This window comes from Rattus norvegicus, chromosome 4, assembly GCF_036323735.1.
Source record: "Rattus norvegicus strain BN/NHsdMcwi chromosome 4, GRCr8, whole genome shotgun sequence".
NCBI lineage: Eukaryota > Metazoa > Chordata > Mammalia > Rodentia > Muridae > Rattus > Rattus norvegicus.
Window position 1 is genome coordinate 171,403,775 of NC_086022.1, and position 26,065 is coordinate 171,429,839.

General features: G+C 45.6%; 3 protein-coding genes across 5 annotated transcripts; 1 reads left to right on the forward strand and 2 right to left on the reverse strand.

Annotated features, from left to right (window-relative positions):
* Positions 1–3,147: 3,147 nt before the first annotated feature.
* On the forward strand, positions 3,148–3,632 carry H2aj (H2A.J histone). The gene has a single exon (NM_001109610.2). It carries the CDS (start codon positions 3,182–3,184, stop codon positions 3,569–3,571), a length of 390 nt encoding a protein of 129 aa, NP_001103080.1. The 5' UTR covers positions 3,148–3,181; the 3' UTR covers positions 3,572–3,632.
* A 4,780-nt stretch (positions 3,633–8,412) lies between these two features.
* Wbp11 (WW domain binding protein 11) lies at positions 8,413–21,860 on the reverse strand. 2 transcript variants are annotated; one of them, NM_001009661.2, is made up of 13 exons: positions 21,738–21,860; positions 21,292–21,293; positions 19,909–20,014; positions 19,398–19,429; positions 18,204–18,297; positions 17,113–17,309; positions 16,018–16,151; positions 15,639–15,838; positions 15,061–15,252; positions 12,012–12,113; positions 10,984–11,277; positions 10,302–10,484; positions 8,413–9,327 (listed from the first exon to the last, which is right to left on the reverse strand). In NM_001009661.2, exons 3-13 carry the CDS (start codon positions 19,970–19,972, stop codon positions 8,894–8,896), a joined length of 1,926 nt encoding a protein of 641 aa, NP_001009661.1. In that variant the 5' UTR covers positions 19,973–20,014; positions 21,292–21,293; positions 21,738–21,860; the 3' UTR covers positions 8,413–8,893. The 2 variants fall into 2 exon arrangements, with proteins under 2 accessions (NP_001009661.1, NP_001289946.1); NM_001303017.1 differs by lacking the exon at positions 21,292–21,293.
* Positions 19,908–24,785, reverse strand: Smco3l1 (single-pass membrane protein with coiled-coil domains 3 like 1). 2 transcript variants are annotated; one of them, XM_039108871.2, is made up of 2 exons: positions 21,738–24,785; positions 19,908–20,014 (listed from the first exon to the last, which is right to left on the reverse strand). In XM_039108871.2, exon 1 carries the CDS (start codon positions 24,783–24,785, stop codon positions 24,108–24,110), a length of 678 nt encoding a protein of 225 aa, XP_038964799.1. In that variant the 3' UTR covers positions 19,908–20,014; positions 21,738–24,107. The 2 variants fall into 2 exon arrangements, with proteins under 2 accessions (XP_038964799.1, XP_063142936.1); XM_063286866.1 differs by having other exon boundaries at positions 21,262–24,785.
* Between the last annotated feature and the right edge of the window lie 1,280 nt (positions 24,786–26,065).

A 26,065-nucleotide genomic window follows, 5' to 3' on the forward strand; every position in this document is an offset into this window, starting at 1 on the left:
GTCTCCTCGTAGATAAGACCCGAGATACGCTTGACACCGCCGCGCCGAGCCAAACGCCGGATAGCGGGCTTGGTAATGCCCTGGATGTTGTCTCGGAGAACCTTGCGATGTCGCTTGGCGCCACCTTTACCCAGACCTTTGCCGCCTTTCCCTCGTCCAGACATCTTCTTAGTTGAGCAGTAAGGGAGCAAGAAAATCTACAGAAACCCAGCGCCAGGCAAGAGCTTATATGTCCTGGGAGCGGACCTGTTTGAAAACAGCAGGGAGAGGGCGGAGCTCTAGGCTCCACCCCCTGGATCTTTGCGCTCTGCTAGCTACCAAGACCTGGAAAGAAAAAAGAAAACCTTTGTGTTTCCTCTCCAAACTTCAGGAACTCTAGCATATTTGAAAGTTTAAACAATATAAGGTAACTACCTATCCTCCTTTTTAAGCACAAATAAAAACGGCGTGTCATGCTTGCCATCTACAGTGCGCGCTGATTCGATATTTTCTAAGCAGCATGTTTTTTCTTGCACAATTTTGCTGTGAAAATGAAAAGAAGCTATATAGCAATAGAAATCTAGCTTACTAGATCTTATACCAAAGCAGTTTCCATTTCGCGTGTGAGTCTTTTGAGGGGATGGGAGAAGTGTTTCAGTGCTTTCTTTTGTGACCACGATAAGAGAATTATTTAATTCCCACTAAAGTTCCTGTTGGTTTCAACTGTTTCTGCAGTGTGTGGGTTTTTCTGCTTCTCCTGTCTTGCAAACATATTAGTATTTGCTTTTCAGCCAACTGTTTCTATAGTAAACTCAGCTGAACTATTGTAACTTGTCATTAAGATCCAAGGTTCTCATTGCTTGCATGTAAAAGAGACTCGGTGATTCACATCTGTAATCTAGGCTCTGTGGAGGCTGAGGCAGGAGGATTGCCAAGAGCTGGAGGCCAGCCTAGGTTAGACAGACTCAAATACATTTCCCCTCCTCTCCCTTCAAATGGCTTGTAAAGTACCAGAAGTCAGAAGCATGGCTCTGAATAACAGGACTGTCCTCACGTTTATTTCGTTTTTAAGACAGCAGAGTTTAAGGGAGGGGTCATAATACTTTCCCAAGTAATGCATGTTGAGGATTACATATTTTAACAAATTGTTGGTCTGTAATCTTAAAAAGAAAACTTCCCAGCAGGAAAACTGTTTTTTAAAGTTTTGTACTTATAAATGCTTTTAAGTTACAGTATTTTACAATTTTCATTAGTTCCATTATCTCAGACAGGTCTCTTTTGTTTGTTCCCTCCCTGTTTCTTAGAGATTAGTTGAGCTCTGGGATAGCTTGAGGGGGGAAAGCCTGAATGGTTAAATTTTACCTCATGACATCACTTATTGTGTTACTTCAGAAATGTGGTAAACTGAAGTATCCGAGTGAACCAGACGGGGGAAAACACCTTATTTTGTTTCAAATGCCAAGGCCCTATAATCTGAACATGTAAGAACAATTTGAGGCATTCTTCTTCCAGTGTCTAAGCCTAAGAGTAAGCTAAAGTCTTGATGGAGCACCAAGACCCGCAGCAGGCAAGCAAGGCAGAGGGTCCTCATCTCTGGAACCCAGTGGTTCTTCTCCAGCTCATACATACGAGTAATGTTAACTTTTGGCTTAGCAGATTCGTCTGTGCTATTCATACAGACACCATTCCTGCCTAGTCTGTGACTGTGAGACCCTGAGAAGGAAGGGACTGTCCCTGTGAGCAGCAACAGTGTCCAAGGACCAGCCTCCTGGGGTATAGGGAGGGCAGGCCAAAGAACCAGCTTTTGTCCTAGGCTGGTGGCTGCACACAACTTTAAGCCCAGCACCAGGGAAGCAGGCAGATCTCTGAGTTCAAGCCAGCCTGGTCCACATAGGGAGTTCGGGGCAGTCAGGGCTACACAAAGTCTCAAAAACAAAAACAGTCAGAAAACCCAGAAATCCTCTTTTGCAGCTACCTCTCCAGGTGTGGAGGGGGATGATGTGCTTCGTTCTAGGCAGGCCGAGTTCACCCAGTAAGCTATATAGTTGAGGTGGAAGAGCTCGGACACAGACTCCTGGAGTCAGAGCATTACCGATTTGGATGTCCCCATTGGATACACTGGAGACCCTAATTTGCATAAGTACGGTATGAGGGCACAAGGCTGCTCTTCCGAGCGATCCTTAATTTTGTATTGTCTCCAGGTCCAGATTCAGTTCAAGTTTTTCATCCTCCTGCATCAGCTGGGTTTATTCATAGTCACCGAACACCAAACTATGCATACTGTTGTGTTTTAAAAAAAAGAAAAAGAAGCCAAGGGTGTTTGGTAGAGGAGCGGTATTGTGCAGGAGTCCGGGTGCATCTGTGGGCCATGCTGAGGCATCCTTTCCCCCTGAGGTACCAGCCACAGGACTAGGTATAGTAGTTTATTTAGGGCATGGGGAGGGGAGTTGAGGGGTAGTAGAGACAAAGGCGGGGGGAGAGGGCATGAACACGTGGAGGGAGGTGTAGGGGAATGGAAAGGGAAGGGACAGGCGGGTAAAGAGAGTAAGAGAAAAGTGAGGAGGGGGCAAGCAGCCCCTTTCATAGTGAGCCAGTCAGCCCTGGCTATTGCCAGGTAACTGTGGGGCGGAGCGTAAAGGAAGTGCCAACATCATAATTTTTATTTTTTGAGATAAGGTCTCACTTCTTAGCTTTGTCTATAACTCACAATGTAGCCCAGGCTGTCTTTGTACTTGCGATTTCCTACTTCATCTCCTCCAAGAGCTGGGATTGCCAACTCGAACCAAATATGGCTTTGCTTAACTCCCTTTTTCCCCTGCCCTCCCTCCGTACCTTCTTTCTCATTAGGCTGGTCTGGATCTTGGAATAGCTACACCTGACTTTAGGCTTCTAGCAATCCTGCCTAGGCTATCCTAGTGCCGGGATTACAGAAGCGAACCACGCAGTTAACTCCACATCCTAAGCACCCAATTCCAACAAGATTGAGTATACCTGTGAGCTATGTAAATTAGGACTAGAAATTTGCGCTTTTGATTGGGAGGCATCTGGAAGGGCGGGGCCTCTGCTTTCGCGAGCTGATTGGGTGAGGCACCTGTCTGTCACGGGCGGCAGCCACTGCAGTTTGGCTAGGCAGTTCCGGGGTGGCGCGCGGCGTCCCGGAACTGAGCGAGCCGGTGTTGGAACTTCAGGAGCCGGGTCCAGCATGTCCGGGCGAGGCAAGCAGGGGGGTAAGGTGCGGGCCAAGGCCAAGTCGCGCTCGTCGCGCGCGGGCCTCCAGTTCCCCGTGGGCCGTGTTCACCGGCTGCTGCGCAAGGGCAACTACGCGGAGCGCGTGGGCGCGGGAGCGCCCGTGTACCTGGCGGCGGTGCTGGAGTACCTGACGGCCGAGATCCTGGAACTGGCGGGCAACGCGGCGAGGGACAACAAGAAGACGCGCATCATCCCTCGCCACCTGCAGCTGGCTATCCGCAACGACGAAGAGCTCAACAAGCTTCTGGGCCGTGTGACCATCGCGCAGGGCGGTGTCCTGCCCAACATCCAGGCCGTGCTGCTGCCCAAGAAGACGGAGAGCCAGAAGGTGAAGAGCAAGTGAACTCTACCGGTGCTGAGCCCGCTACAGTCCGCAGCCAATAAAGTCGGTGAAAAGCGAGTAATCCCGAGAGCTGTGTAGTCACGGGACCGACGGGGTGTTGGGTGGGGACGAGTCTCAAACTTAAGCGGGACACAGGCCACCCGTGTGGCCATGTGCGAGCTGGAGGAACCCAGCGTTTGGGTTGGGAGATCCCCCTTGCATCACAGTGGGCAGGAGAAGCGGAGCCAGTGCGGGGAGGCTGCTTTGAAATTGACTTTGCCCAAGTCCCCAGTCCTCAGGGAAAAGTGGTAGGGGAGGTGTTTTGAGCTGTGAACAAGAAGCTGCCCCGCTGGTCATACTTAGAAAGGTTGAGCAGTTTGGAAAAGACAAGAACTTAGGATCCTTGGTGGGTGGTAGTTATTCACTATTTTAAGCTAATAGATGTTACCTATTCGCGATCAGAGTGCCAGGCATCTTCACCTCGCACGCTTGTGTTCACGATTCTTTAAAGTGAAATAACTTGTGTAATACGGAAGTGAGTCGTGGAGTTTGCTCTCTGGATGGTGTTGCATAACAGCGGGGCCCACAGTCTTAAGTAGTGTACGTTTAGCTGCTCTTAAAATGATTGTCTCTTGTTGCTTACGGTGGTGCCCTCTCACCATCTCTGTATTTCGGAAGTAGAACGATATTCGTTGTTACATAGCAAGTTCAAGGCCATTCCTGAACTACATTAGATCATAATGCACACACGTGTGTGTGTTTGTATATATGTGTATGTATATATACATACATACATACATAACATATATACATTTCCTCTCGAGTTTTAGCTTCCTAACAACCTCTTTTGTTTTTACTTAAAACCAAACCCAACTTTTAGGGATGACTGTTAACTTTCCTGAAATCTGGTTTCTTGTTTTCCCATAGCTGTAGAGTTGTGTGATGGCACGGTAATGAAGGGAAGGGTCATGTGAGTTAACACGGAGAGACCAACACTAGGGCTCTGGAAATTTGATTTTTCTCTTGGCTGTTCATTTCATGCTCAGTAACTCTATCCACAGGATCCACAAAACATCCCAGGGTAGGTTTCACTCTGGGCTTATCCCCCCCCCCCCCCCCCGGGGGGTTGTCAGAGTTGAAGTCTTCCTCTTCATTTGCAGTATTTTCTCTCGAAATTTATTTCATCCCCAGTATCGGTTTGATATCCACATATGCCACGGGCCAGTATCTGGGAGGATACAGCTGTGAATAAGGCCAGCTAGGTTCCACTGTCCTGAAACCCACGTTTGTTTTTTTTTTTTTCATGGTTTCTGATGACAGGAAAAAGGACAAATAAATAATATATTACAAATCGGTGTCTGTTAGTGTTTGGTTCTCCACTGTTTGTGTTGACATTGGAATTCTTGGCGCTCATCTTGAAAGATGTACAAAGGCTTGTCACACCGTTGATAAAGAGGCAGGTTGTCCCCTCTGACACCGGAGGAGAACAGACTCCAGTGGCATTGTGGGCAATTTCAGGAGGTAAGCTTTTCATGATACAATTTTGGAAGACTAAGATTATTTTAGGAACTATGTATTAGCATTCGGTGCTTACATTGAAAAATACCATCTACGAGGACTAAGGGTTTGCCCTGGTGACAAAGTATAGATAAATATGAGCAGGTAAGATGTGACCAAATATTGGCTCACTGTTGACAGGATCAGAAGTGTGCCCGCCCTATTGTAGCTTGGTGAACCAGTGAGTTTAAGTTGGGGTTCCTTATAAACAGCAACATTGGTGGCTGTACCATTGGGAAAAAATAGCTGTAAATCCTGGGGAGTGGTAAGAGTGGAAGGGACCTTTGTGAGTCTCTTCCCCAGTGACCATAAATCATGGGGTGACAAGGACAGGTCCTTTGTCATACCTGTAGGACAGCTTTTCCTAGGATAAATTTTAAAGGACTGTAGCCAGGTGTGATTTAGACCCAAATTCCAGAACGTGGGAAACTGAGGAAGACCCTGGAAGGCCAGTCTGAGATACATGTTCCCAGACAGGGCTGCACAGGAGACTGGCTCAAATGATATTCACTTGTCAGAACTGTGATATCCCTTCAAGCTAATAGATAAGCAGTCACCCACTGTATGCACGCGGACAGACTCAGTCTAGTTTCCTAGTGCTGGTTTTGATAGAGTCTAATATACAAAAGATAAGCGTCTGAAAGATACTTACCAACGTCAGGAAGAGAAAAGGACAAAGGTGGGAAGACCAAACCCATCTGTCCTTTTCTCACGATTCTTTAATCTTCCCTGGTACTGGAAGAGCAAGCTAAAAAGATACAAGATAACTGCCATTTCCACCCAACCTTCATTGCTCCAGAGATACTTAGAATCCCTTCAAATACTATACTGAGAGTTGTTGGAAATTGGCAGAAACATTCTGCAAAATCAGCTCGTCCTGTGGTTCTTGATAAAGTTCTTGAGGTTAATTTAAAGGGCTAGTGTTTCATACAGGAGACTAAAGACAGCATGGCCTGAAGTCAGACTGGGTAGACTTACAGTGCTTGGTTTTATTTGCACACTGACCCTTTCCTGCAGAGAACAGCAGTTCAGTGACACAGGGTATAGTGTGGGCAGGACTTGTTTCCCTGCAGAGCCAGGTGTGACTTTGGATCCCAGAGAACTGGTCTATTAAATTTTGCGTTTCTGGAAAGAAAAGGTTTAACTCATGCCATTGTTGGCACTGACTGGCATGCTAAATCCCGACTCCACAAATCCAGAGGCAAGGCTAAATGCTCTGGTGATTAAGTACATAAGCTTGAGAGAATCGGACTTGGGTTCCGACCCAATTACTTCTCCATTGTCAAAACACCACGACCAAGGCAACTTCCAAAGAAAACTTTTATTTGGGGCTTGCTTACAGAGGCTAAGTCCATGGCAGGCATGATGGCTCAGTGGCTGAGGGCTTATATCTGATCCACAAATGGGAGGCAGAAAGATTGGGCCTGGCATGGGCTTTTGAGTGACACCTCCAGCAAGGTCACACCTAATCCTTATCAGAAACACTTTTGCCAACCAGAGACCAAGGATTTTAGATACCTGAACGATGAGAGCCATTGTCATTCAAGCCACCAAAAGTTCACATATTCCAGTCATCCGGTTTGCAAACACTTGGCCCATTCAAAACTATCAAATGGGTTTCTGTTTTCTGTGGCTTGAAGGGAGCCAGGAAGGGTTGAAGGAAGCTGAGGGGACTGACAAGGCTCAGGAGGCCCTGTGCACGACTAGGAGAGATGGGGAGGCTTGGTAAGGTGGCCTCTGGCACTTAAACTGGTTTGCCAACTTGACAACCTAGTGTCACCTGAGGAGAGGAACCTCAATTAAGAAAATGTCTCCATCAGATCGGCCTGTAGAGGGCATTATCTTGTTCAGTAGTTGATGTGGAAGGGTGGGCCCAATCCACTGTGGATAGTGATACCCCTTACCTGATCCTAGGAGGTGTATGAAAGGTAGCTAAAGGCCAGTAAGCAGCACCCCTTCACAGCTTCAGTGCCTGTGCTACTTTCCCTTCAGGATGGGCTGTGAGCTGCAGGACAAATAAACCCTTTCCTCCCCAGGTTGCTTTTGGCCTTGGTGTTTACCACAATAGAAAGCAAACTAGGGACACCACTCACCGTGCTCTTAAGTAACATCAAACAATTCCCAATCCATTGGTTCACCAAGATGGGAGTGGATTGGCCTGCTCTTCTGGGTTGAATTTTCATCTCCAGGTAAGTCAGTGGTTTTGAGGAGTCTGGCAATGCAAATGAGGGTACTAGGTTTCCCATGTAGAAAGGGGTTCGATGACCCCATTGTGGTGAGGTGAGCCTGTGATCCCTACCTAATCCACATATCCTAGCATAGGTCTGTATCTACAGCGGTGACATAAACAGAGCACTTTGGTGAAACCACAATTCTGAGTGTGACAAGAAATCAAATCAGGTTTGTAAGCCATCCCCTCTTTTCCTACAGATGGAATCGATATATTCAATGTTAGGCTTCATGAATACAATTTTCAAATAAAACCAGCAACACATTTGGAACTGCTTTGATAATCAAAAACTTTTTTCAGGTAACTGGTAGCAGAAATCTCTCCCAAGAACATAGATTCAATCAAGAATATTAAAAATCAGACTCAGGCCAAACTGGAGAGCAATTCTGTTTATGCAGAAATATACTTACCATGCCAACCTGATAATGTAATTGTTTCCTTCGAATGAAAATGATGAAATTCATTTGACTTTTCTTAATTACACTAAAACCCCAAACCCAGTGGACAATTTAGTGGTTTAAAGGATGTCTTAATCTGGCAGAGTAACAGAACCAGACACAGACAATCTGCATGTGTACATACATGATGGTAGGCCATGCATGGCAGGCAGCAGGCACAGCAAGCTGAGTCAGTGTCTTGAAAGCAAGCACAAAGCAGAACTGGAAAGGGAGTCATTTAAACAGTCAAAGACAGCGTCCATGACATTCCTCATCCAACAGATGCACAAGCTTCCCCAAACAGCTTGACATTTTAACTGCCACCAACCAGGGACAAACGTCCAAGTATATATGACCCTTGGGAACTTTCTCACACAAACCACAACCGCAGCTCTAAGTATTCTTTGGAGACCCCCATCTAAGCAGTCAAAGTAGGGAAATTGTGCACACCTCTGAATTTCTGGGAGGTCAATATAATCTTGAAGGAATTCTTCCTCTTTATCCTTTTAGATTTCTAATAAAATCCATTCTCATTCTACAGCCGGAGAAACGGCAGCTGCTGAGAAGCAACACTAGGAACTTGTGTTTGTCTCTGCCCACAAGCCAGGGGAACTGTTCACACAAACACACAAGGTATCTTGGTATGGAACATTTTATTTCTCCAAGAAACACTCAAAAGAGTTTAGTTTGTGGGAAATAACATTAACCCCAGAATTGTGTATTTTCTTCCCACATATCCTGCTTTGAATTAGGAAATGATATTGTGATCCATTTCACTACAAGGAAAATATTACAAAATATTTACAGGAAAATATTAAAAATAACACAAACACAAAAGTCAAGATGAAATAAACTTTCTTCCTCCAGAATTCTCTACCCTAGTGCTCATGGCACATGAGTCAAAACAAGTAACTAAGACCTCGCTGATAGAATTCCCAAAATGGAGAGGGGAAGAGGGGAGGAGACGGTGGTGTCAGGGAATGGGGCTAGCAGCAGTGCTTCACAGCCTGGTCTATTACACCTGACAGTGCACTTCGCTCTTCTCTCTAAGTTTAACGAGAGCCTCTTGTTCCACAAACCAGTCCTCTGAGGAGAAGCCTGCACTGGCAGGACAATCTGTCACAGCAGCCCTTCCATCTCTTTCATAAACGCTTCATAGACATCGTCCTTAGTCTGTACCGACACAGGAACTGAAGGCCCAGATCTGGGGGCTGCTTTGGCCACAGGCACAGCAGAGTCCTCCTCTGACCTTCTTTGGGGAACGGCAGTAGCCCCCTTATTCTCGCGGCGCACCCTCAGTGCAGTGGGCACAAACCGTGTGACCTCTGCCTTGGGATTGGTGATCTGGGGCTTGGCACTGATGGTCGCTGTGGCCTTCTTCTCGATGGTGGCTGCACTTGCATCATCCGCCTTCGGTCGCTGAATGAGGCTGGGTGGGGCACTCAACACCCCTGGGTTGGGTAAGGGAGCTGGCGGGAAAAGGCCAGGCGGGGCAGGTCCAAGAGGAGGCACCAACGGAGGGCGCATCATGCCAGGACGAGGAGGAGGGATACCTGAAGGAAGAGGCAGAGTGAGTACAAGAATTAATGACAGTTAACTGCCACTAAAGATACTTAAACAAGGGCAGAGACTGCTTTTTAAGCAAGTTATTTACAGGAATTTAAATGGAACTCACAAAACCAGTTACATGGAAGGCAGGAATATATTCTGATAGGAAGAAACATGCTACTGTGAGGTTACATTCACCTTTAGTCTGGGTGACTGAACTCACAACAGTTTCTTCTAAGCACTGTCCTAGCTGAAAAATGTAACATCAAGGTGACAATGCCAGCTGGTGGCAGACACAACTTCCAATCTGGGAGTCCCAGGATGCTACCCTGGCTGTCTAGTGTGATGTTATTAAGGTCAAGGGGCAGTCGATCCTTAGTTTCTACCACTCTCACACAGGAGACAGGAAATGATTTTGTCCTGCCCATTAACTGGAAATGGACAGAGCATACTATGATTGGTCTTTTCGGAGTTTACAAACTTCTGACAGCTGTGATACATACATATCCCACAGCAGATTGTAGTTTTTTCAGGTCACTTAGGAGTGACTATAAAGTACTAACTGCATCAAATCTGAACTGCCGATATCTAAACTCCATTATTCCACATCCAGCCAAGACGAAGGAAGAAACCTCACGTGCAGGGTCTTAAATGAACCAAAGCCTGGCCATATCAAATGCCCAGTATGACATTTGTAGGACTAATATGGACAATGGGTAGAGAGGAGGGAATCTCCCTCCCTTGTGATTTAACTTGAAGATGGTAATTGTGTAGACTCATGGGGCACAATTGTGCCTGTTCTCAGCAAGACTTCTCAGACAGAGAAGCTTCTCACTGTTCATGGCTTAAAGGGATGAGTGGAAAGCAATCTAAGTCTCATGAAGAACACATTTTCATGCAGACCCTGCAAAATGCTCTCAGAGACCCCTAGCACACAGGCCACAGCTAGCTATTGTCACAGAAGCTGAAAAAACTTTACCTGGAGGTGCAGGAGGAGGTAGCCTTGGTGGGGGTCCTCGAGGAGGGGGCCCAGGGGGGAGACCTGGAGGTGGGCCTGGCGGAGGGCCAGGAGGTCGGCCTGGTGGTGGTCCTGGAGGTAAAAGCCGTGGTAAAGGCCCTCGGATTCCTGGCATCCCAGGTGGTCTCAGGAATGGAGGAGCCCCTGAAAGGAGAAAAAACAATGTAAGCCAAACAATTGTGGTATAAAAGCAACTCACACAATCATTTTATTCAGAAGTGAGGTTGCATTTAAATAAAAAGCATGAAAATAAAATTCATTCAACACATATTGAGCTCTATAAAGAGGGTATCAGATTTGTTATTTAGATTGATGCATTTAGGTCCCAGCTGTAATAACACCTGAGATGGTGTAAGGTAACACCAATGCAGAACTGGGCTAGTCTGTCAGGATAAAGTACTAAACAAAGTACAATTATGTACGTGTCCAGCTTACAAAATCAGAACTAAAAGACACTTAAAAAGAGGCAACTGTAAGAATTCCGACCTACTGACAATGCTCACAGAATGGAAAGGTTTTCATTCCCCTTTGAGAAGCCTGAACAGAAAGTATCAGAACTGATGACACACGCTGTTCTGAGGGAACAACTTCACTCTGCCTTGGCTAAAGCAAAGCACTTACTCCTCATTCTGGGGGTGCTTACCTGGAGGTGGCCCAGGAGGAAGGCCTGTAGGTGGTCCAGGAGGCCGTAAGGGTGGGGCAGGCGGTGGTCCGAGAGGTGGCGGTCCTGGCATGGGAGGTGCTTGTATCTGAGAAGGAGGAACGGCCTGTGGAGGGGCCTGCTGCTGTGAAGAGGCGGCCGAGGAGCCGTCAGCGTGGGAATCCTCTTTATGCTGCTTCTGCGATGGCTTCTCTGCCTCAGAGTCCTCAGAGTCGTCGTCGTCCTCCTCCTCTGAAAACTCCTCCACTTCCCGTCCTTCCTCAGGGATTTCCTGACCTGGAAGAGTGTTAAATAGCTGACTTCTGTTTCAGTTTGGAGAGCAGCAGTGGCCAAGGGCACACCACAGCTGGTGCACTGGCACATGCCTTCAATCCATCACTGGGACACAGGAGCAGGGTGACCTCTGACTTCACAGTAAGTTCCAGGACAGCCAGCGTTAGAGCTACACCATCTCCCAAAACCAAATAAAACGAATATATAAAAATACGAAATGTCTTCTTAAAACCCAACAATCCAACTCTTTTTCCTGACTCTGTCTATCTGTCTATCTAGTACAGCAGCATGACATCCAGGCTGTCAGAACAGACTTGGAATTAAATGGCATCCAGGACAGACAAACAAGAACTCCATTCCTGGGACCCATCGGTAGCCACAGAAAACCTCACTCCTGCAAGCGGTCCTCCAACACCCCAGGCTGTCCTCCACACCCCAGGCTGTCCTCCACACCCCAGGCTGTCCTCCACACCCCAGGCTGTCCTCCACACCCCGCAGGCTGCCCCCCACACCCCAGGCTGTCCTCCACACCCCAGGCTAGGACGGATGCTGCACAGCCTCCCTCACAACAGCTCACCAGCGCTCAAACTGAGCGCCCTACAAACAGCTCGACATCCTAAGTTTCATAGAATACAGACTTATGGCTTATTTCAGAGCTGCTGACTATAAATGGAAGACTGTCTGCTAAGCAAGTGGCACAAGGCCCTGTTAGAGATCCACTCCTCCTTGCTTCCAACCTGCCATTCGCAGCATCATGGCTTGAAGAGGAGTCAGCTCCTTCATGTTCTTCTTCTTCTTCCTAGATTTCCCAGGCATATCTGCAAACCGGACGCTCAGACCTGAACAGTGAAGGAAGGATGAAACAGGAAAGAAGCATCAAAACGCTGTAAAAATGGTCACTATAAAGCAGAAGCCACAAGCACTATGAATGACTTTAATGTAGAGATGTAGAGAAACATATTAAAGATAATCAATGCTGTGCTAATTGGCTGCATATAAAATATACTACATTAAGTTAAAACTTAATGTTCAGAAAATGTCAGGATACTTAGGAAATATATAAACTGAATTACCTAATTTAATTTTAAGCCCCAATCATAAAAGCTGAGACCGTAATGAGGTGTTTTAAAGCAACCCTTATCTTTAGCAATTCAGCAAAACAGTAAGTCACAGAAAAGATGAAAGCCGATCAACTCAGGAAACCAGCAGTCACTATTAACCAACACGAAGTGTAAGACAACCGGGTCCAGCAGTACTGGGAAGGGAGTCCAGCATGAGCATGCAGTACCAAGAGTACCCGATGGTTTGTACCAGAGATTACAACTAGTAATTTAATGATGGCAAAAGGCCCTATGAAAGGTGGGAAAATCTTAGTAATACCTTGGCAGCTGCTTAAAGATTATGATTAGTCCTCAACATCACTTCCACCACAAAATCCTTCAGTAAAGCTGAACCAGAAAGACTTCTTACCCTGACAGACTTCCACCCGGCAATTGTCAGACACTGCCCTTCTGATCTGGTCTTAGACATCTTTGCCAACACTTAAGGGAATATTTCTATGTGGGCCAAGCTTTAGTTTATCCTTGGACTTTTCTTACCCAGAAGAATGCTTGGATATGGTAAGGCAGTATTACAGCTGTGTTAGCCGTGTGAGGGCTGTGCATGTACACTGATGAACACACAGGAGAAACAGGCTGCTGGCACAGGCCTTTATCCCAGTGCTCAGTAGGAAGCAGGAGGTGGATTTCAGTCAGCTCAAGGCCAGCCTAGTCTACAAAGTTCTATGGTCACCAGGGACATTTAGGAGACCCTGTCCCAGCCCCCCAAACCCCTACCCCAAAGGACTTCAACAACAGCTGGCAGCCTCAGAGGAAGGAGAAGATGTGGTCTCGTGGGAATTGAGCACTTGGAGCTCATAGTGGCCACTCCAGTTGTCAACTGACTATATCTGGAATAAACTACAATCCAGAACTGGAAGGCTCACCTTTGATCCTGATCTTAAGGCTGGGAGATACAAGTTTCTAACCTGGATTTTAAGGAGATCTTGAGGCAAAGTGGCTATGAATCCCAGGGGCTTAAGGCAAGATCTCTGAGTCTGAGTTCAAGGTCATCTGGGACAAAGCAGATCCCTTATCCAGGTGTGATGGTACACACCTTTAATCTGGGCCACACCTTCTGCTGGAGACCTACACAAGGACACTGGAAGAAGGAAGAGTCTTTTCTTTTTCGTCTGCCTGCCTTGTGGGACTAAGCCACTGCTAGATCCTTGGGCTTCCAGTCACAGCTGCTGCTGATCATTGCTGGGGAGTTGGACTCCAGACAGGAAGTCATCAACCAATTTTCTTAGCATACAGAGACTGCCTACAGTTCTGTGACTCTAGAGAACACGGACTAAGGCAGAGCTCTACCCGCTCTCCTTTCTAAGACCAGTTCAACCTAAGAGTCTTCTATACTTTTCCAATGTCAGACTCATTCTTATACTAATTTGTGATAGATTTCTGACAGCCTTTTCACTTGTAATCATGATTAAGGAATACTAATGAAATCCCAAGAGGCCTGGACAATTCAGCTCTAAGGGATGTAATATTATCTTGTAGCCTCCAGGCAGGGCTGTGGGGCGAGGGTGTGTACACACACACACATGCATGCACAGTTTTTAAAAAAGAAAAAAGTAGGATAGGCCTTTGCCGATCTTATCAATAACTACAGTCTATAGATACCACCCTGCACACTACAGCTACAGTCCTCTAGGAAGCTCCCCCAGCTACTAGGGTTTGATTGACACACCCAGTTTGTGCTTTGCATTGCTTAATACTCATAACAAAACATAACATACAGTGTGCACACAACTGGGGACACAGAACTGAATGCATTTAGCATACATCAAGTTTTTAGGTTTACTTCCCAGCACCACACACACAAAATCTCTGAAAGGTGCTTCACAGCTGACCCAGGAGGATGGTTTGTTTTACATGCAGTCAGAGTGTGCTGAACAGGTGCTTTTCCCAACTAGGACGTGGCACCAAGGCTCATAAACATTTTTAAAATAATAAAATAGGTGTATGATTGTAAATACAAATACAGTACATCCATGCATAAAAATCACTTTATACATATACATACTATATAATGATAAACATATAAGTTATAAAGACCACTCCAGTTTATGAAAGACACAATGAAGAATGGAAAACCTAAAAAGTTTTCAGTGTAGATATTTAAATAAGCTTATTTAAAACCATGGATATTCTTCCTTTCCTACTGCATATTCATCATAGAATATGCTAGCAATTTCATGATGCTAAATACTATTATTGCCTCAAAGTGAAATTTTCTTGCATAACTTTTAAAAAACTACATGTACTACTTCCTCACAAACATCTATAAGTATAACATGTAAAAACCTTTCAAAATATCAACACAAATGGCTAGGAATGGTGGCTTGTATTTCTAACTCCACAACTTGGGAGGCTGAAGCAGGAGAATCACCATGAGTTTAAGGGCAGTCTAAGGACACCCATGTCAAAACCAAGTCAAACCAAACTGGGATTAGAAGCTGGTGAGTTGGCTCAGGAGGTAAAGCACTGCCACCAAACCCAATTACCAAAGATGGACCCAAGGATGCTCTAACAGACTGAGAAAACAAACCACGACTGCCACATACATGCTCTAGCAAGCATGTACACATGGGTGCGCATGCACGCAGACGCACATTAACAAAAGCCAGGATGTTCTGCAGTGGGCCTAGCTGTGTCACTCTACCCCAGCACAGCAACCTGCACACACCTGACTTCTTCTCCTCAGTGTTGTCACGCTCACTGTCGTCACGGTGGCCGAACTCATCCCCATCACTTTCTGCATCGGATCTGTCAGTGTCACTGTCCTCAGTACTGTCATCGTGCTTATCCTGATCCATGTCCTCAGGATAGCCGTCGTCCTCACTGGTGCTGGACATGTCATCATCATGGCCCCGCTGAGCTGATGACAGAGGAGCACAAGGAACATGTGGCGGTTGGCTCTCCAGGACCCAAAGACAGTCGTATTATTTCAGCTTGTAAAAGAGAATTACGTACGGGAGGCCAGCTACCAGGCATTATGATGCACTTGCACTAGGTAATAGCTTTAAACTCTTTTTGTTTTCCTGTGAGAAGTGTGAAGTGTCATGCACCCCGCCCGCCCTCCCGTCTCACTGGAGCTGTAGCCACACCTCTGTCTGCAGGGGCTTTTGTCCCTGGGGATGCACAGCAGGCAGTGAGGTGTCCTCATGCACTTCCTACCTTCTCCATGTGCTGAACCGGTGAAATATGGCCAACAGGGAAACAACACTGACAAACACCAGAGGAAAACCCCCTGCCCCATCATACCAAGTTCCGGACTGTACAGCATGTCTTCATCTCGCCTCCGAGGGGGAAGATCGAGAGCAAAGCCCACTTTACGGCCATACATCTGCAGAACTTGAGGAGGAGGTGGGCCAGGTGGAGGGCCAGGCGGTTTTCTGCCAGGGGGCAAACGTGGAACACCGTGTCCCAGGAGAGGAAGGATAGAAACTGCTCGAGTTGGAGGCCTGTGAAGGAAAAGGACAGTGTTAGCGACCCCTGCAGTAGTAGTCAGAACTTTGGACTCTCCTTACAAAGCATCTTCAAGGCTCTCATGTCTGGTCTAACCACAGTCACAGCACCTCGTGTTTCTGCTGTACTAGCTGTGGTACATCAGTCCACCCGCCATTGTGGAAGGCTTCCTTACCCATATGCCGAGGTTTTCTTCAGGATAGAGGGTGGCTGGGCACCAGGAAGAGGAATGTCCTGGATCAGGATGTTGGAAGGGGCATGCGGCATATCTGGCAGAGGGATGCTCTCTACTTCCACATGCTGGGCGTTCTGAAACACAGAAACCCGGCTGCACGGCACTGCTCCAAACTCAGCTCCTACAACTTAAATCTTCTCTATTTTTTTTCCAATTAACACTAAGGCCATCAAAAATGGCTGTAAGCCTCAAGCCAACACTGGTGATTTGAAAGAATATTTTTTCCTTAAGAACCCAAATACAGCTCATCCTTTCTCCTACAATCCCTATCATCAGCTGAGTCTTTTTGAATATGATTTGAAACTGCTGCAGTTTTAAAGAAATCCAACTGTTCACAGTAGTGGCAGGACCACCCTCTTCCTCCGGCTCTGGAGAGTGACATACACCAATTAACACACAATGTATGTCCTCCAACGCTCACCTGCCTTGCCCCAATTCTCTTCTGTGGTGTTGGAAACACCCCATCTACTTTAACAACACCAGCTCATTTGGGTTTCTGATTTTTCTGCCACGGTAAAGAAAAATTTACAACTATAAGAGCTCTCACAAGCGGACAGATGCCCGTCCTTCTCAATCAACTCCTGACACGGTACAAGGCCGTCCGTGTTAACAGTCAGTTTGCCTGTTCTGGAAGTGTATCCCCATGAGCAGTAACAGTAGACGAAGCAGCACTGGTTTGAGTCTCATCCGTGTTCTTGGACAGACAGTCTCCACCCCTAGGCAAGGATTAAGGGTATCCACCCCAAGTCTACCTCACACTCACACTAATTTTTACCATGTGTTGTTTCTATTATCAACAGAATATTCTAAAAAACAAATAAAAATTCTGAGTAGTGTTTGCTTGTGGAAATACACTGATTTGACTATCTGTGATCCTGCTAAGGACACCTGGGCTGTTGTCAGTCCTCGGCTGTTACTGGTTCAGACAATCTCTGTAAGTACAAAGGACTGAACTTGTAGACTATCAGGTGCACACTTCATTTTGGAAACCACCGTGAAGAGCGGCCTGCGGCACACTCGGGCCCCAGGAGCTACCTTGACGGCATCAAAGTACTGGCTCAGCTGCGCCCTCTTCTGCTCGTACTCCACTTCCAGCTTCCTCAGCTCTTTGTAGATGTCTGGGTTTTCTTTCTCATAGAGCCGCAGAATTCGTTCAAAGGTTTCTCGCAGCTTTTTACGCTTGTCTTTCAGTACTTTTTCATTCAACTGCGGCTGTTGCACTGGGTTAAACTCTGGGAGAAAAGCAGATTTTAGAGTTGTGAATGAAGAGCCATCCATGAACCGTCCCTCCAGACCAGATCCAGGTCCCACACTCCATTTCTGAGTCCTAAGCCCTGCCCATCTTATCCCCACATCCTTCCCAGAGGCAGTCTACAGGCTACTACTCTAGCACCTCAGCTGCACCCAAGCCTCTCTGGAACTGCCAATCAAGGGCAACGTTCCCAGAATCCTGCTGAGAGGCTAAGTAAGGCCTTGTCTCCCAGCTGCCACTAACTGCACACTCCTTCCAGTTTCTACCCCAAGCAGCTCACTAGTACTGTCTAGAGAGTACAGCAGTCTTCTGGAGAGTTCTAGCTTTCTCCCAGAGGCAGCTTTATTTAGGGGTATCTCTATTAAGGATGCCAGGAGATACCTTTCTATTTCAATTAGTTTGAATGGAACTAACCCTAAATGGAGATTTAGGGTTCTTTCTTCTTTTTCTAGAAGCATAAACTGAATTAAATTCTTCCCTAAATCTTCCTACTATCTTAATGATTTAGTCAAATCTAGACATTATTACTGCATCATTCCTAGTAATAAAAATTCTTGAGTGTATACCTCTTCTCATTCTAGTAACGTAAATGTTAAAGGAAAATATCGTTAAACCTAAAGATGTATAAAGTGAGCTGGCCAGACAGGACCTTGGCTATCTAATTACTGTAATTAGCTCCAACGAAACCATGGTCCCCCGTCTAGAATAAGGGATCTCAAGCTCGCCCCAGATCTCTCTCCATGGCAGTAGAACGACTCATGGCACCCAAGGCAGCCATGAGGCCGTTCCACTTTTCTAGGGCTGTGCTGCCTGCCTCTGTGTACTACAGACAATGACAGCCTGTGTTGCGTCTGGCCCTGTCCTATACTCTTACCCATTTCATCCAATTTCTCCATGTCCCGGATAATCTGCTTGGGGTCTTTCATCTTCAAAACTGCAGCTCGGACCATCATGCGCTGTTTTTTGTTCTTAAAAAACAAGAGAGGAAGACGACTGAGGAAGGCTGGGCGCTCCACACATTTACTGAGGAAGAGCTGGGCGCGCCACACATTCTACCTTCACTTTGCCTCAAGAGTCAAAGAAAACTTTCAAATTTCTCTTTTGTTTCTAATCACGTTTAAAACACCATAAACAGCTATGAGAATTATTTCTCAATAATGTTTAAACTTTAGTGAAAATGATGCGCTTTAAGTATTTTTTTTCTACCCAGTTACACTGTTAGCAACTACTTCACAGAAAACCTTTAAAAAGGGGGAAGGGGCTGCATTTAATAAAATACTATGCTGGACAGGGAAAATTTGAAAGATTAAGACCAAACAATAAAACAAAAGCAAACCAACAGAGATTATAAAAGATCCTCAAAGCATCACAAATGATACCAAATGTTCACTGCGTGAGTACTCTACCAAAACTTAATAGTTAAGTACACATACTAAGCTATCCAGCTACACAATTTTGGCATTCACTCTGTCGCTCTTTAGAAAGCAGTTACATTTTGATAAATGTAAAAATAATTACTTTCTCAAGGCAGGGTCTGACGTACCCCAGGCTAGCCTTCAACTCCGGATTCTATAGCCCTGATCTCTAAATCCCAAGTGCTAGGGTTACAGGTGAACTACCACACTCAGCTTAAGAGTCATTTGCCAAAAGCCATTCTAAAAATATTATACTTATCGGTGTGTATTTGTGTGAATGGATGGGCATGTGTTTGTGTGTTCCTGTGGAGATCAGAGGGGGGTGTTGGTTCCTGAGAGATGGACATACAGATGGATGAGCCACCCAACATGGATGCCAGGCAGAGAACTCAGGTCCTCTGTAAGACAGTATGTGCTGCTAACTGAGAGCCATCACTCCAGACCCCAGAGCATTGTTAACTTATGAGGAAAGAGAATCAAATAGACAATGTCATACAAACCCCCTTGAATCTAATCTCCAGAGTTATATCAGTTTTTAAACATAGTCAATTTTCTGGTTTCATCAGTAGTACAGTATAAAGTGTCTTTCCTGGCATGTAATTTGAAATTTCACAAATCTCAAAACAATACACAGAATGCTTCTAAATCCATACCTTTTTCAACTCTCTTTTCCGGGCTTCTTTTCCTAAGGAGAGAGGAAGAGATGACATAACTCAAATTTCCATCGTTAACATTGCTACAAGCTAACACAATTCTCTCTTCCTAGGTTCCCCTATGGAGTACATGGATATGTAACAGCCTTGGTGGCTTTGACCCACTAAGAAACTGTACTGCTTATAACCCTCAACCCAAAATGCCAATATTTTGTTTTTACAGAAATAACTAAACCACAAGGAGGGAAAGAGAGTCTCAAATCCCACACTTAACTCATTTGTTAAAAATTTCTAACACAAAAAAACTTAATTTTATCCCACTAACCAATCAAGTTTGAGAGAAAACATATGTTAAGTAACTTACTTTCTGAACATTCTAACCATGAATTAATTTTAACTATAAGAATTCTACATGACCTCCCATAACCCTCGCTACCGACGCTGAGCTTAGGCCACAGTGAAATCATCTGCCACGTTTAACTCTTCCTCATTGCACACTAAGGGCACTTACGGGCTTGGTCTGTGGGGTTCATAAACTTCCCACTCTTGGTGGAGGATGTTGATCTTCGTCCCATGTTGACAGTTTATATGGTTTACTTCTTCATTAAAAAAAAAAACTGCAATAAAAAAATAAAGAACTCATCTTTTGTTATGTGTAAAATGTCTTCTTTTTACGAATTTACATCAATTTCTGGAAAGAAATATCGCTTTTGATTCTCTTATAAGAACTTCCCCTTTAAGTTTGAATGAAGCATCTAAGAAATATGTCATTACCTTTCTTGACCACAGAAAACCCGCTATATCCCTACTAGTCTAGGCAGTGAGACTATCATTAAATACTCGAACCGTAACACTTTCCTATGGGTTATATACAGTACTGCTAACTGAAGAAAAATCAACTAGTGCTTTGTATTTACAATGCCATTGCTTGGAATACAGACTGAGCCATATGAACTATCTCAAAACAAACCCAAACCAATTTAGAAAATGTTCTAACAATGTGAAGAAAACCATGAGGATTGCCTCCCTTTATACATAAGGTGAAATGAAACACCAGTGGGGAGAATGAATCTAGCTTCAAAAACAAACACACGCTCTCTCCTTTTTCCCATTAGATGTGTACTGTTCACTCCACATCCCAGAGGGCAGAAAGCAATCTATTCAAACATATTTACCTTGATTTAATACCAAGTCAAATGATTCATGACTTGCAAGCAAAACAAATAAAAACTGTATTAGAACTCCTCAAACTTAACATTAAGATATATATTGTTGCTTACTAGCACAAATGACTCCTGATTTATATATTTTAGGGGAATTAAAGTGGTAGTCACGGTAGGAAAACATTTTAAGGTCAGGCTTTCATTAGTATCACTTCTTTCTCGTCCATTTCAAATGAATGAAACTTTCAAAATTTAACCTTGCCTATAGTAAAAAGAGAACAAATGTTTCCCGTTGAACGTGTGTGACATTTTCCTACAGGCTACCCCCACTTGTCGCTCACCTTTGAGCATTAAATAAATCTGCTTTCTTTGTAGGTTGGGAAAGGGAATAACCCGAAGTAAATTTAAGACTCTACAACTATAATTCCCTTGGTTGAGACTTTGTAAGTTGTTTTGGTTAATGTTTCTTTCATAAAGCGTTCAACTGCCTGACTCCCTGCTATTTCCCTGATGTTTCAGAACTGACCGGAGTCGATTATTTCATTATAAATGTTTCTTTTATCAGAAAACAGACAGGTCAGGAGTTTGGGTGGAAGGCAAGAGATGGGTACTGATTACAGAGAACTACAAAAAGGCATGGATACAACCTTTCTTTTTTTGATCCTATTTTTAGTGTTTTCCTTTTTTAAAATCAGCCTCACCTTTTCACGCCACCCCATCTTCACACACACAACTAAAAACAAATCAGGTACCAGTCAAAGAAAACTTTTTACAAGACCACGGTCCCTTCGCCTACAAAAGTAGGGACAGACAAGGTCAAAAGACCATGGAACCCAGACAGCACAAATGCAACCCGAGTGGTCCATGTCCACTGAAGGAGGCCTCAAGCGCAACTGCCGAAACCATAGCGACGGTTGGTACCGACTCGAGCGGCTACACGTCAACTCACGGCCACCGGTCGACGCACTCTGGAGGTGGATCTGACCCAGCAGGCGGGATCGCCCCAGGGCCCGTCGGACGCATCGCACGGCCAGCCCTGGAGCCCTGAAACCCCTGCTTCCCGCTACCCGGGCCCAGCGGAGGAAGACGCGGCCCCTGGGCCTTGTATTTCAGAGAAGGCTTAAGGGGTTCCCGGGCGGGTAGCGGGAAACGGAGCACCTAGTCCGCACGTACTCACACGACTGAGAGTCTCCCGGGACGGCGAGAGCGACTAGCGAGGGGTTCCCGAGTACTTTCTCCGAAGGGGCCTTCACCTCTGGGTCTCGGTCAACCACACAGGCACCGCCATCTTGAAACCTCGCGCCCCTCCGCCAGCTTCCGTCACTTCCTGTACCCGGGACCAGCGCTCTCAGCGCGTTGCCAAGTACTGGGACCATAGAGAGAATATAACTCTAGAGCCAGAGTGACTTCCACTCGCATTCAATATCCGATTGGATAACTATAGGCCAACAGACCCGCCTCATTCCGGAGCATTCTAGATTGACACTAATATAGCCCAATCAGAATAAAAAGTAGGGAAGCTGCTATTTGATTGGCCGATTGATCAAGAAATTCTGACGCATTTCCGGAAGTATATTCTCTCCAGATGCAAGGTAGTGGTTCGCTTAACGTTCTGAGGCGTCCATTGATTCTGTGTTAGTTGTTGGGTGTAAATGGATGCTGTCCTTCAGAGTGGTTCATTGATAATGTGTTAGGTGTCGGGTGTAAATCGACGCTGTCCTTCATGTGTACCTCCATTGAGAACAAGTTAGGAAATAACACTGGGCACGAAATCTAAAGTTCTCAGCAAACATATTTCCTCTAAGCACACAGCATATGATGAACTGAATAAATAGTGCCTGGGCGAGACTCACAAAGTGATAATCTACACGAAAATGTATATTTCAAAAAAGAAAAAGGGTACATTATTTTAAGTTTTTCCAGAGGAGAGGTTGATCCATAATGCTTCAAATGGTCTTTTAATCAACCCAAATCCTTTATGATTTATCTGAATTCTTCTTTCAGGGTTTTCTAGAGCCACAGAACTTATGGATAGTCTGTATATAGTAAGGGAATTTATTATGCTGACTTACCTTCTGTAGTCCAACCCCCCAACGATGGTCAGCTATGAATGGGAGTCCAAGGATCTAGTACTTGCTCAGTCCCACGAAGCTAGTAAACTGATATACGAGCGAGCAAATGAAAGAAGGCAAAGAGGAGCTAACCCTCCTTCCAATGCTATGTTTAGGTATGGCCCCATACACTTATATTAGAACAAGTCTATGTGTGCCAGGGAATTGAATGTTATGGTGTAACCCTGCTGGTGTAGGCATGACCTTGTTGGAGTAGGGGTGTCACTGTGGGTGAGTTCCTACCTCTAGCTGCCTGGAAGCCAGTCTTCTGCTAGCAGCCTTCCAATGAAGATGTAGAACTCTCAGCTCCTCCTGACCCATACCTGGCATGTTCCCTCATCATACCTGCCTGGATGCTGCCATGTTCCTTCCATGGTGATAATGGACTGGACCTATGAGCCTGTAAGCCATATGAGCCTGTAAGCCAGCTCCAATTAAATGTTTGTCTTTGTAAGAGCTCCCTTGGTCACGGTGTCTGTTCACAACAGTAAAATCCTAGCTAATACAGAAGTAGACCCTAAAAATGTCTCACAAAGAACACTTAGATGAAGGGTGTAGAAAACAAATGCTGGATCTACAGAAATTATGTGAGATCAATATGCTTCCATAGTTTCTGGCTTTTTCTGATTTCAGGTGGCAAATAACATAGGTCTAATGCTTTATGGGGCAAAGGGAGCCGACTCTTTCTGCTGATAGTGAAAATGAAATTATTTCTCCCAAAAATTCCTAAACGGGGTGAGTCTTTTTTCTTAATGTATTTTATGTAGGGATCATTAGGGTTTGTTTCTTGTGTTTTATAATGTTCCACAATGTTCGACCACTGAAGTGATAGATGACCAACAAGGGGTCCAAATTAATTGCACTATAGAAACAAATTTTATTATCTCATCCTTTCCCAAATCCACCCAGACAGATTTTGTGATGAGTAGAACCTCACAGATACATTGCTTCCTTTCATTTCTGAAGAAAATGTTCTTTTTGTGGTTTTGCTGCTGTTTCCAGTTAACAGACAATTGAATTTAATCCGGTGGTAAAAATAACGGAAGGATGTCTATTTTACTTGAAGACCACAGGTCTGTGTCTAGTCCAATGTTCTTAAGAATGACTTATTAGACATAAGTGATGTTTGAAACAGGGAATGGGAATGGCCTCTCCATTTAGCAGGAATGTTTGGCAATGAGGAAGCAATAGGCAGTGCCTTGCTGTTCTATGATGCCTTTACACCCCAGTGGTTCTGACAGCAGGGTAAGACCCGGATAGAGCGTTATCCCATGACGGTCCAACACAGCTGGTTTGGGCACTCATTGTCCTAACACCCGAGCATGCCACATTGTTTATCTGTGTCCACATTGCTGGAGACATCTGGAAAATTAAAGACGTTAGCACGGCGCCAAAGAGAGAAGCGCAGGGCCATCCCAGCGTAGACACCTGAGTGTTCACCTTAACTGGCGCTTCACAGCATCGGTGACCTCAGCGATAGCATGATGGTACTTCTCTGAGGCGGCCTTGAACTCAGTCAGATGCTTCTCGTAACTTTGGATGGCTGATTGAAGCTGCGTCCTCTCCACTGCTCCCAAGATGGCTTGAACGACCATGTCTATCCCGAGGCTGAGCACGGCTACTCCGATGCTCCCGAGGATAGAAGTCCCGATGTGAGTCAGCACAGAGGCCAGCTTGCTAATTATACCCGTTGTGACATTTGAGCCCACCAGTTTGACAGCCACTGCACTGGCTGCAGCTGTAGCTTCTCCCAGGATGACAGAAATGACCTTCTGCACGATGGCTATCTTCTCTGTTTCCCTTTCCTTAATATCCCGAAGCTTCCTATAAAGGGTTGGCTCGAGTTTGTCTTTCAGTGCCTCGTCAACCTTTTGCAGCTCCTTCTGGATTTTTGTCACGGCTTGGATGATGAGGTCACAGTTTCTTTTGATGGTTTCGTCACTTCTCATTTCAATGAAGGCCAGCCTGCAACCCAGGTGGGCATTCAGAAGGCCTGTGAGCTTGTTGGTGACCTGGAAGCAGTCAGACAAGCAGTCCAGCAGCTGCTGGTGAAGGCGGTTCACTTCCTGTCGCCTCCTTGGGTTTTGTGGGTAGAGGAAGTCACTCTGAGCCATATTTCAGCAAGTCTCTGAAAAATCAAACAGGAAATCAGCTCAGAGTACCTGCAGAACTCTAACCAGTCAGCCAGCAAAGCGGCCGTAGCTAAGATGGTCTCGGAGGTCTCAGCAGGTGAGATGTGTTGGCTTGTTTGAGACAGAATCTCCTGTAGCCCAAGTTAGGTGTGAATTTCTGATCCCTCAGCATCTGGTTCCCATAAGCTATGACTACAGGCCTGCACCCTCTCCTGCTCTATGCCGGGGGCACACTCAGCAGTCCATGACTGCCAGAAAAGCATCCACAGACTCCATGACTTGGAATGCTAATCCTAAATTTTAATATAAATAAACAGTTTAAAGCAGGATACACAAGACCAGGTGTGTGTGTGTGGGGGGGGTCACACCTTTAATCCTAACTCTTGAGATGCAGAGGCAGGAGGATTTCTTTGAGTTTAAGGACAGCCTGGCTTACAACAAGAGTTCTGTGCCATCCAGGGTAACAACATCAACAGCAATGATAATAGTTGACAGTCAGTGCCCTTTCTCAGGTAGTGTGCTTCTTTTCCAGAAAAACTACATCACCTACATAGTACCATGAAATTAACCTTCACTTTTAGAGGTACGTATCCTTTCCTTTCTTTTATCTTTCTTTCTCTTGAGACAGAGCCTCAGGTAACCCAGGTTAGCCTTGAAGTCACTGTGTAGTTGAGCTGACCTTGCATTTCTGGTCCTTCTGCCTTTACATCTCAAGTTCTAGGACTACAGCTAATCATGCAAGAGTACTCTTGGTCTCAAACCCTGTTTAACCACCAAACACTCACATCAAACCCAATTGTACCCACTACAGCCCAGATGTAGACCAAGCAGGCAAAGCACAATTGCTTCCCCAAGGCTGGAGTGAGATGGACCCCAGGAGCCAGGAGCCCCACCTACTGGGTAGCAGCAACACCAGCAGGCGGCTGCAAGGCTCCATAGATCCCAGGGAAGAGCAGAGATGCTGGAGAACGAGAGAGCAATGCCCCGAACAGAACTTCTTCACTGACAGGAAGCACTGGATGCGATTTCTAACTTGTGAAAGCTCAAATAAGGCATACACAGTAGTTAATGAGAGCAGGGTTAAGCTCACTCCGAGGCCCCTGGTAATGCCACAACCTTCCACGGTCCCCAGGCAGGCAACTGTCAAAATATAATAAAGTGGGAGTAAGATATGCCCAGAAGGCCTCTTGGGCTAGCATTGTGTCATTGGCCTGTGAGCTTTGAGACGGCTGGCTAATTGCAGGGCCTCCATTCCATTGAGT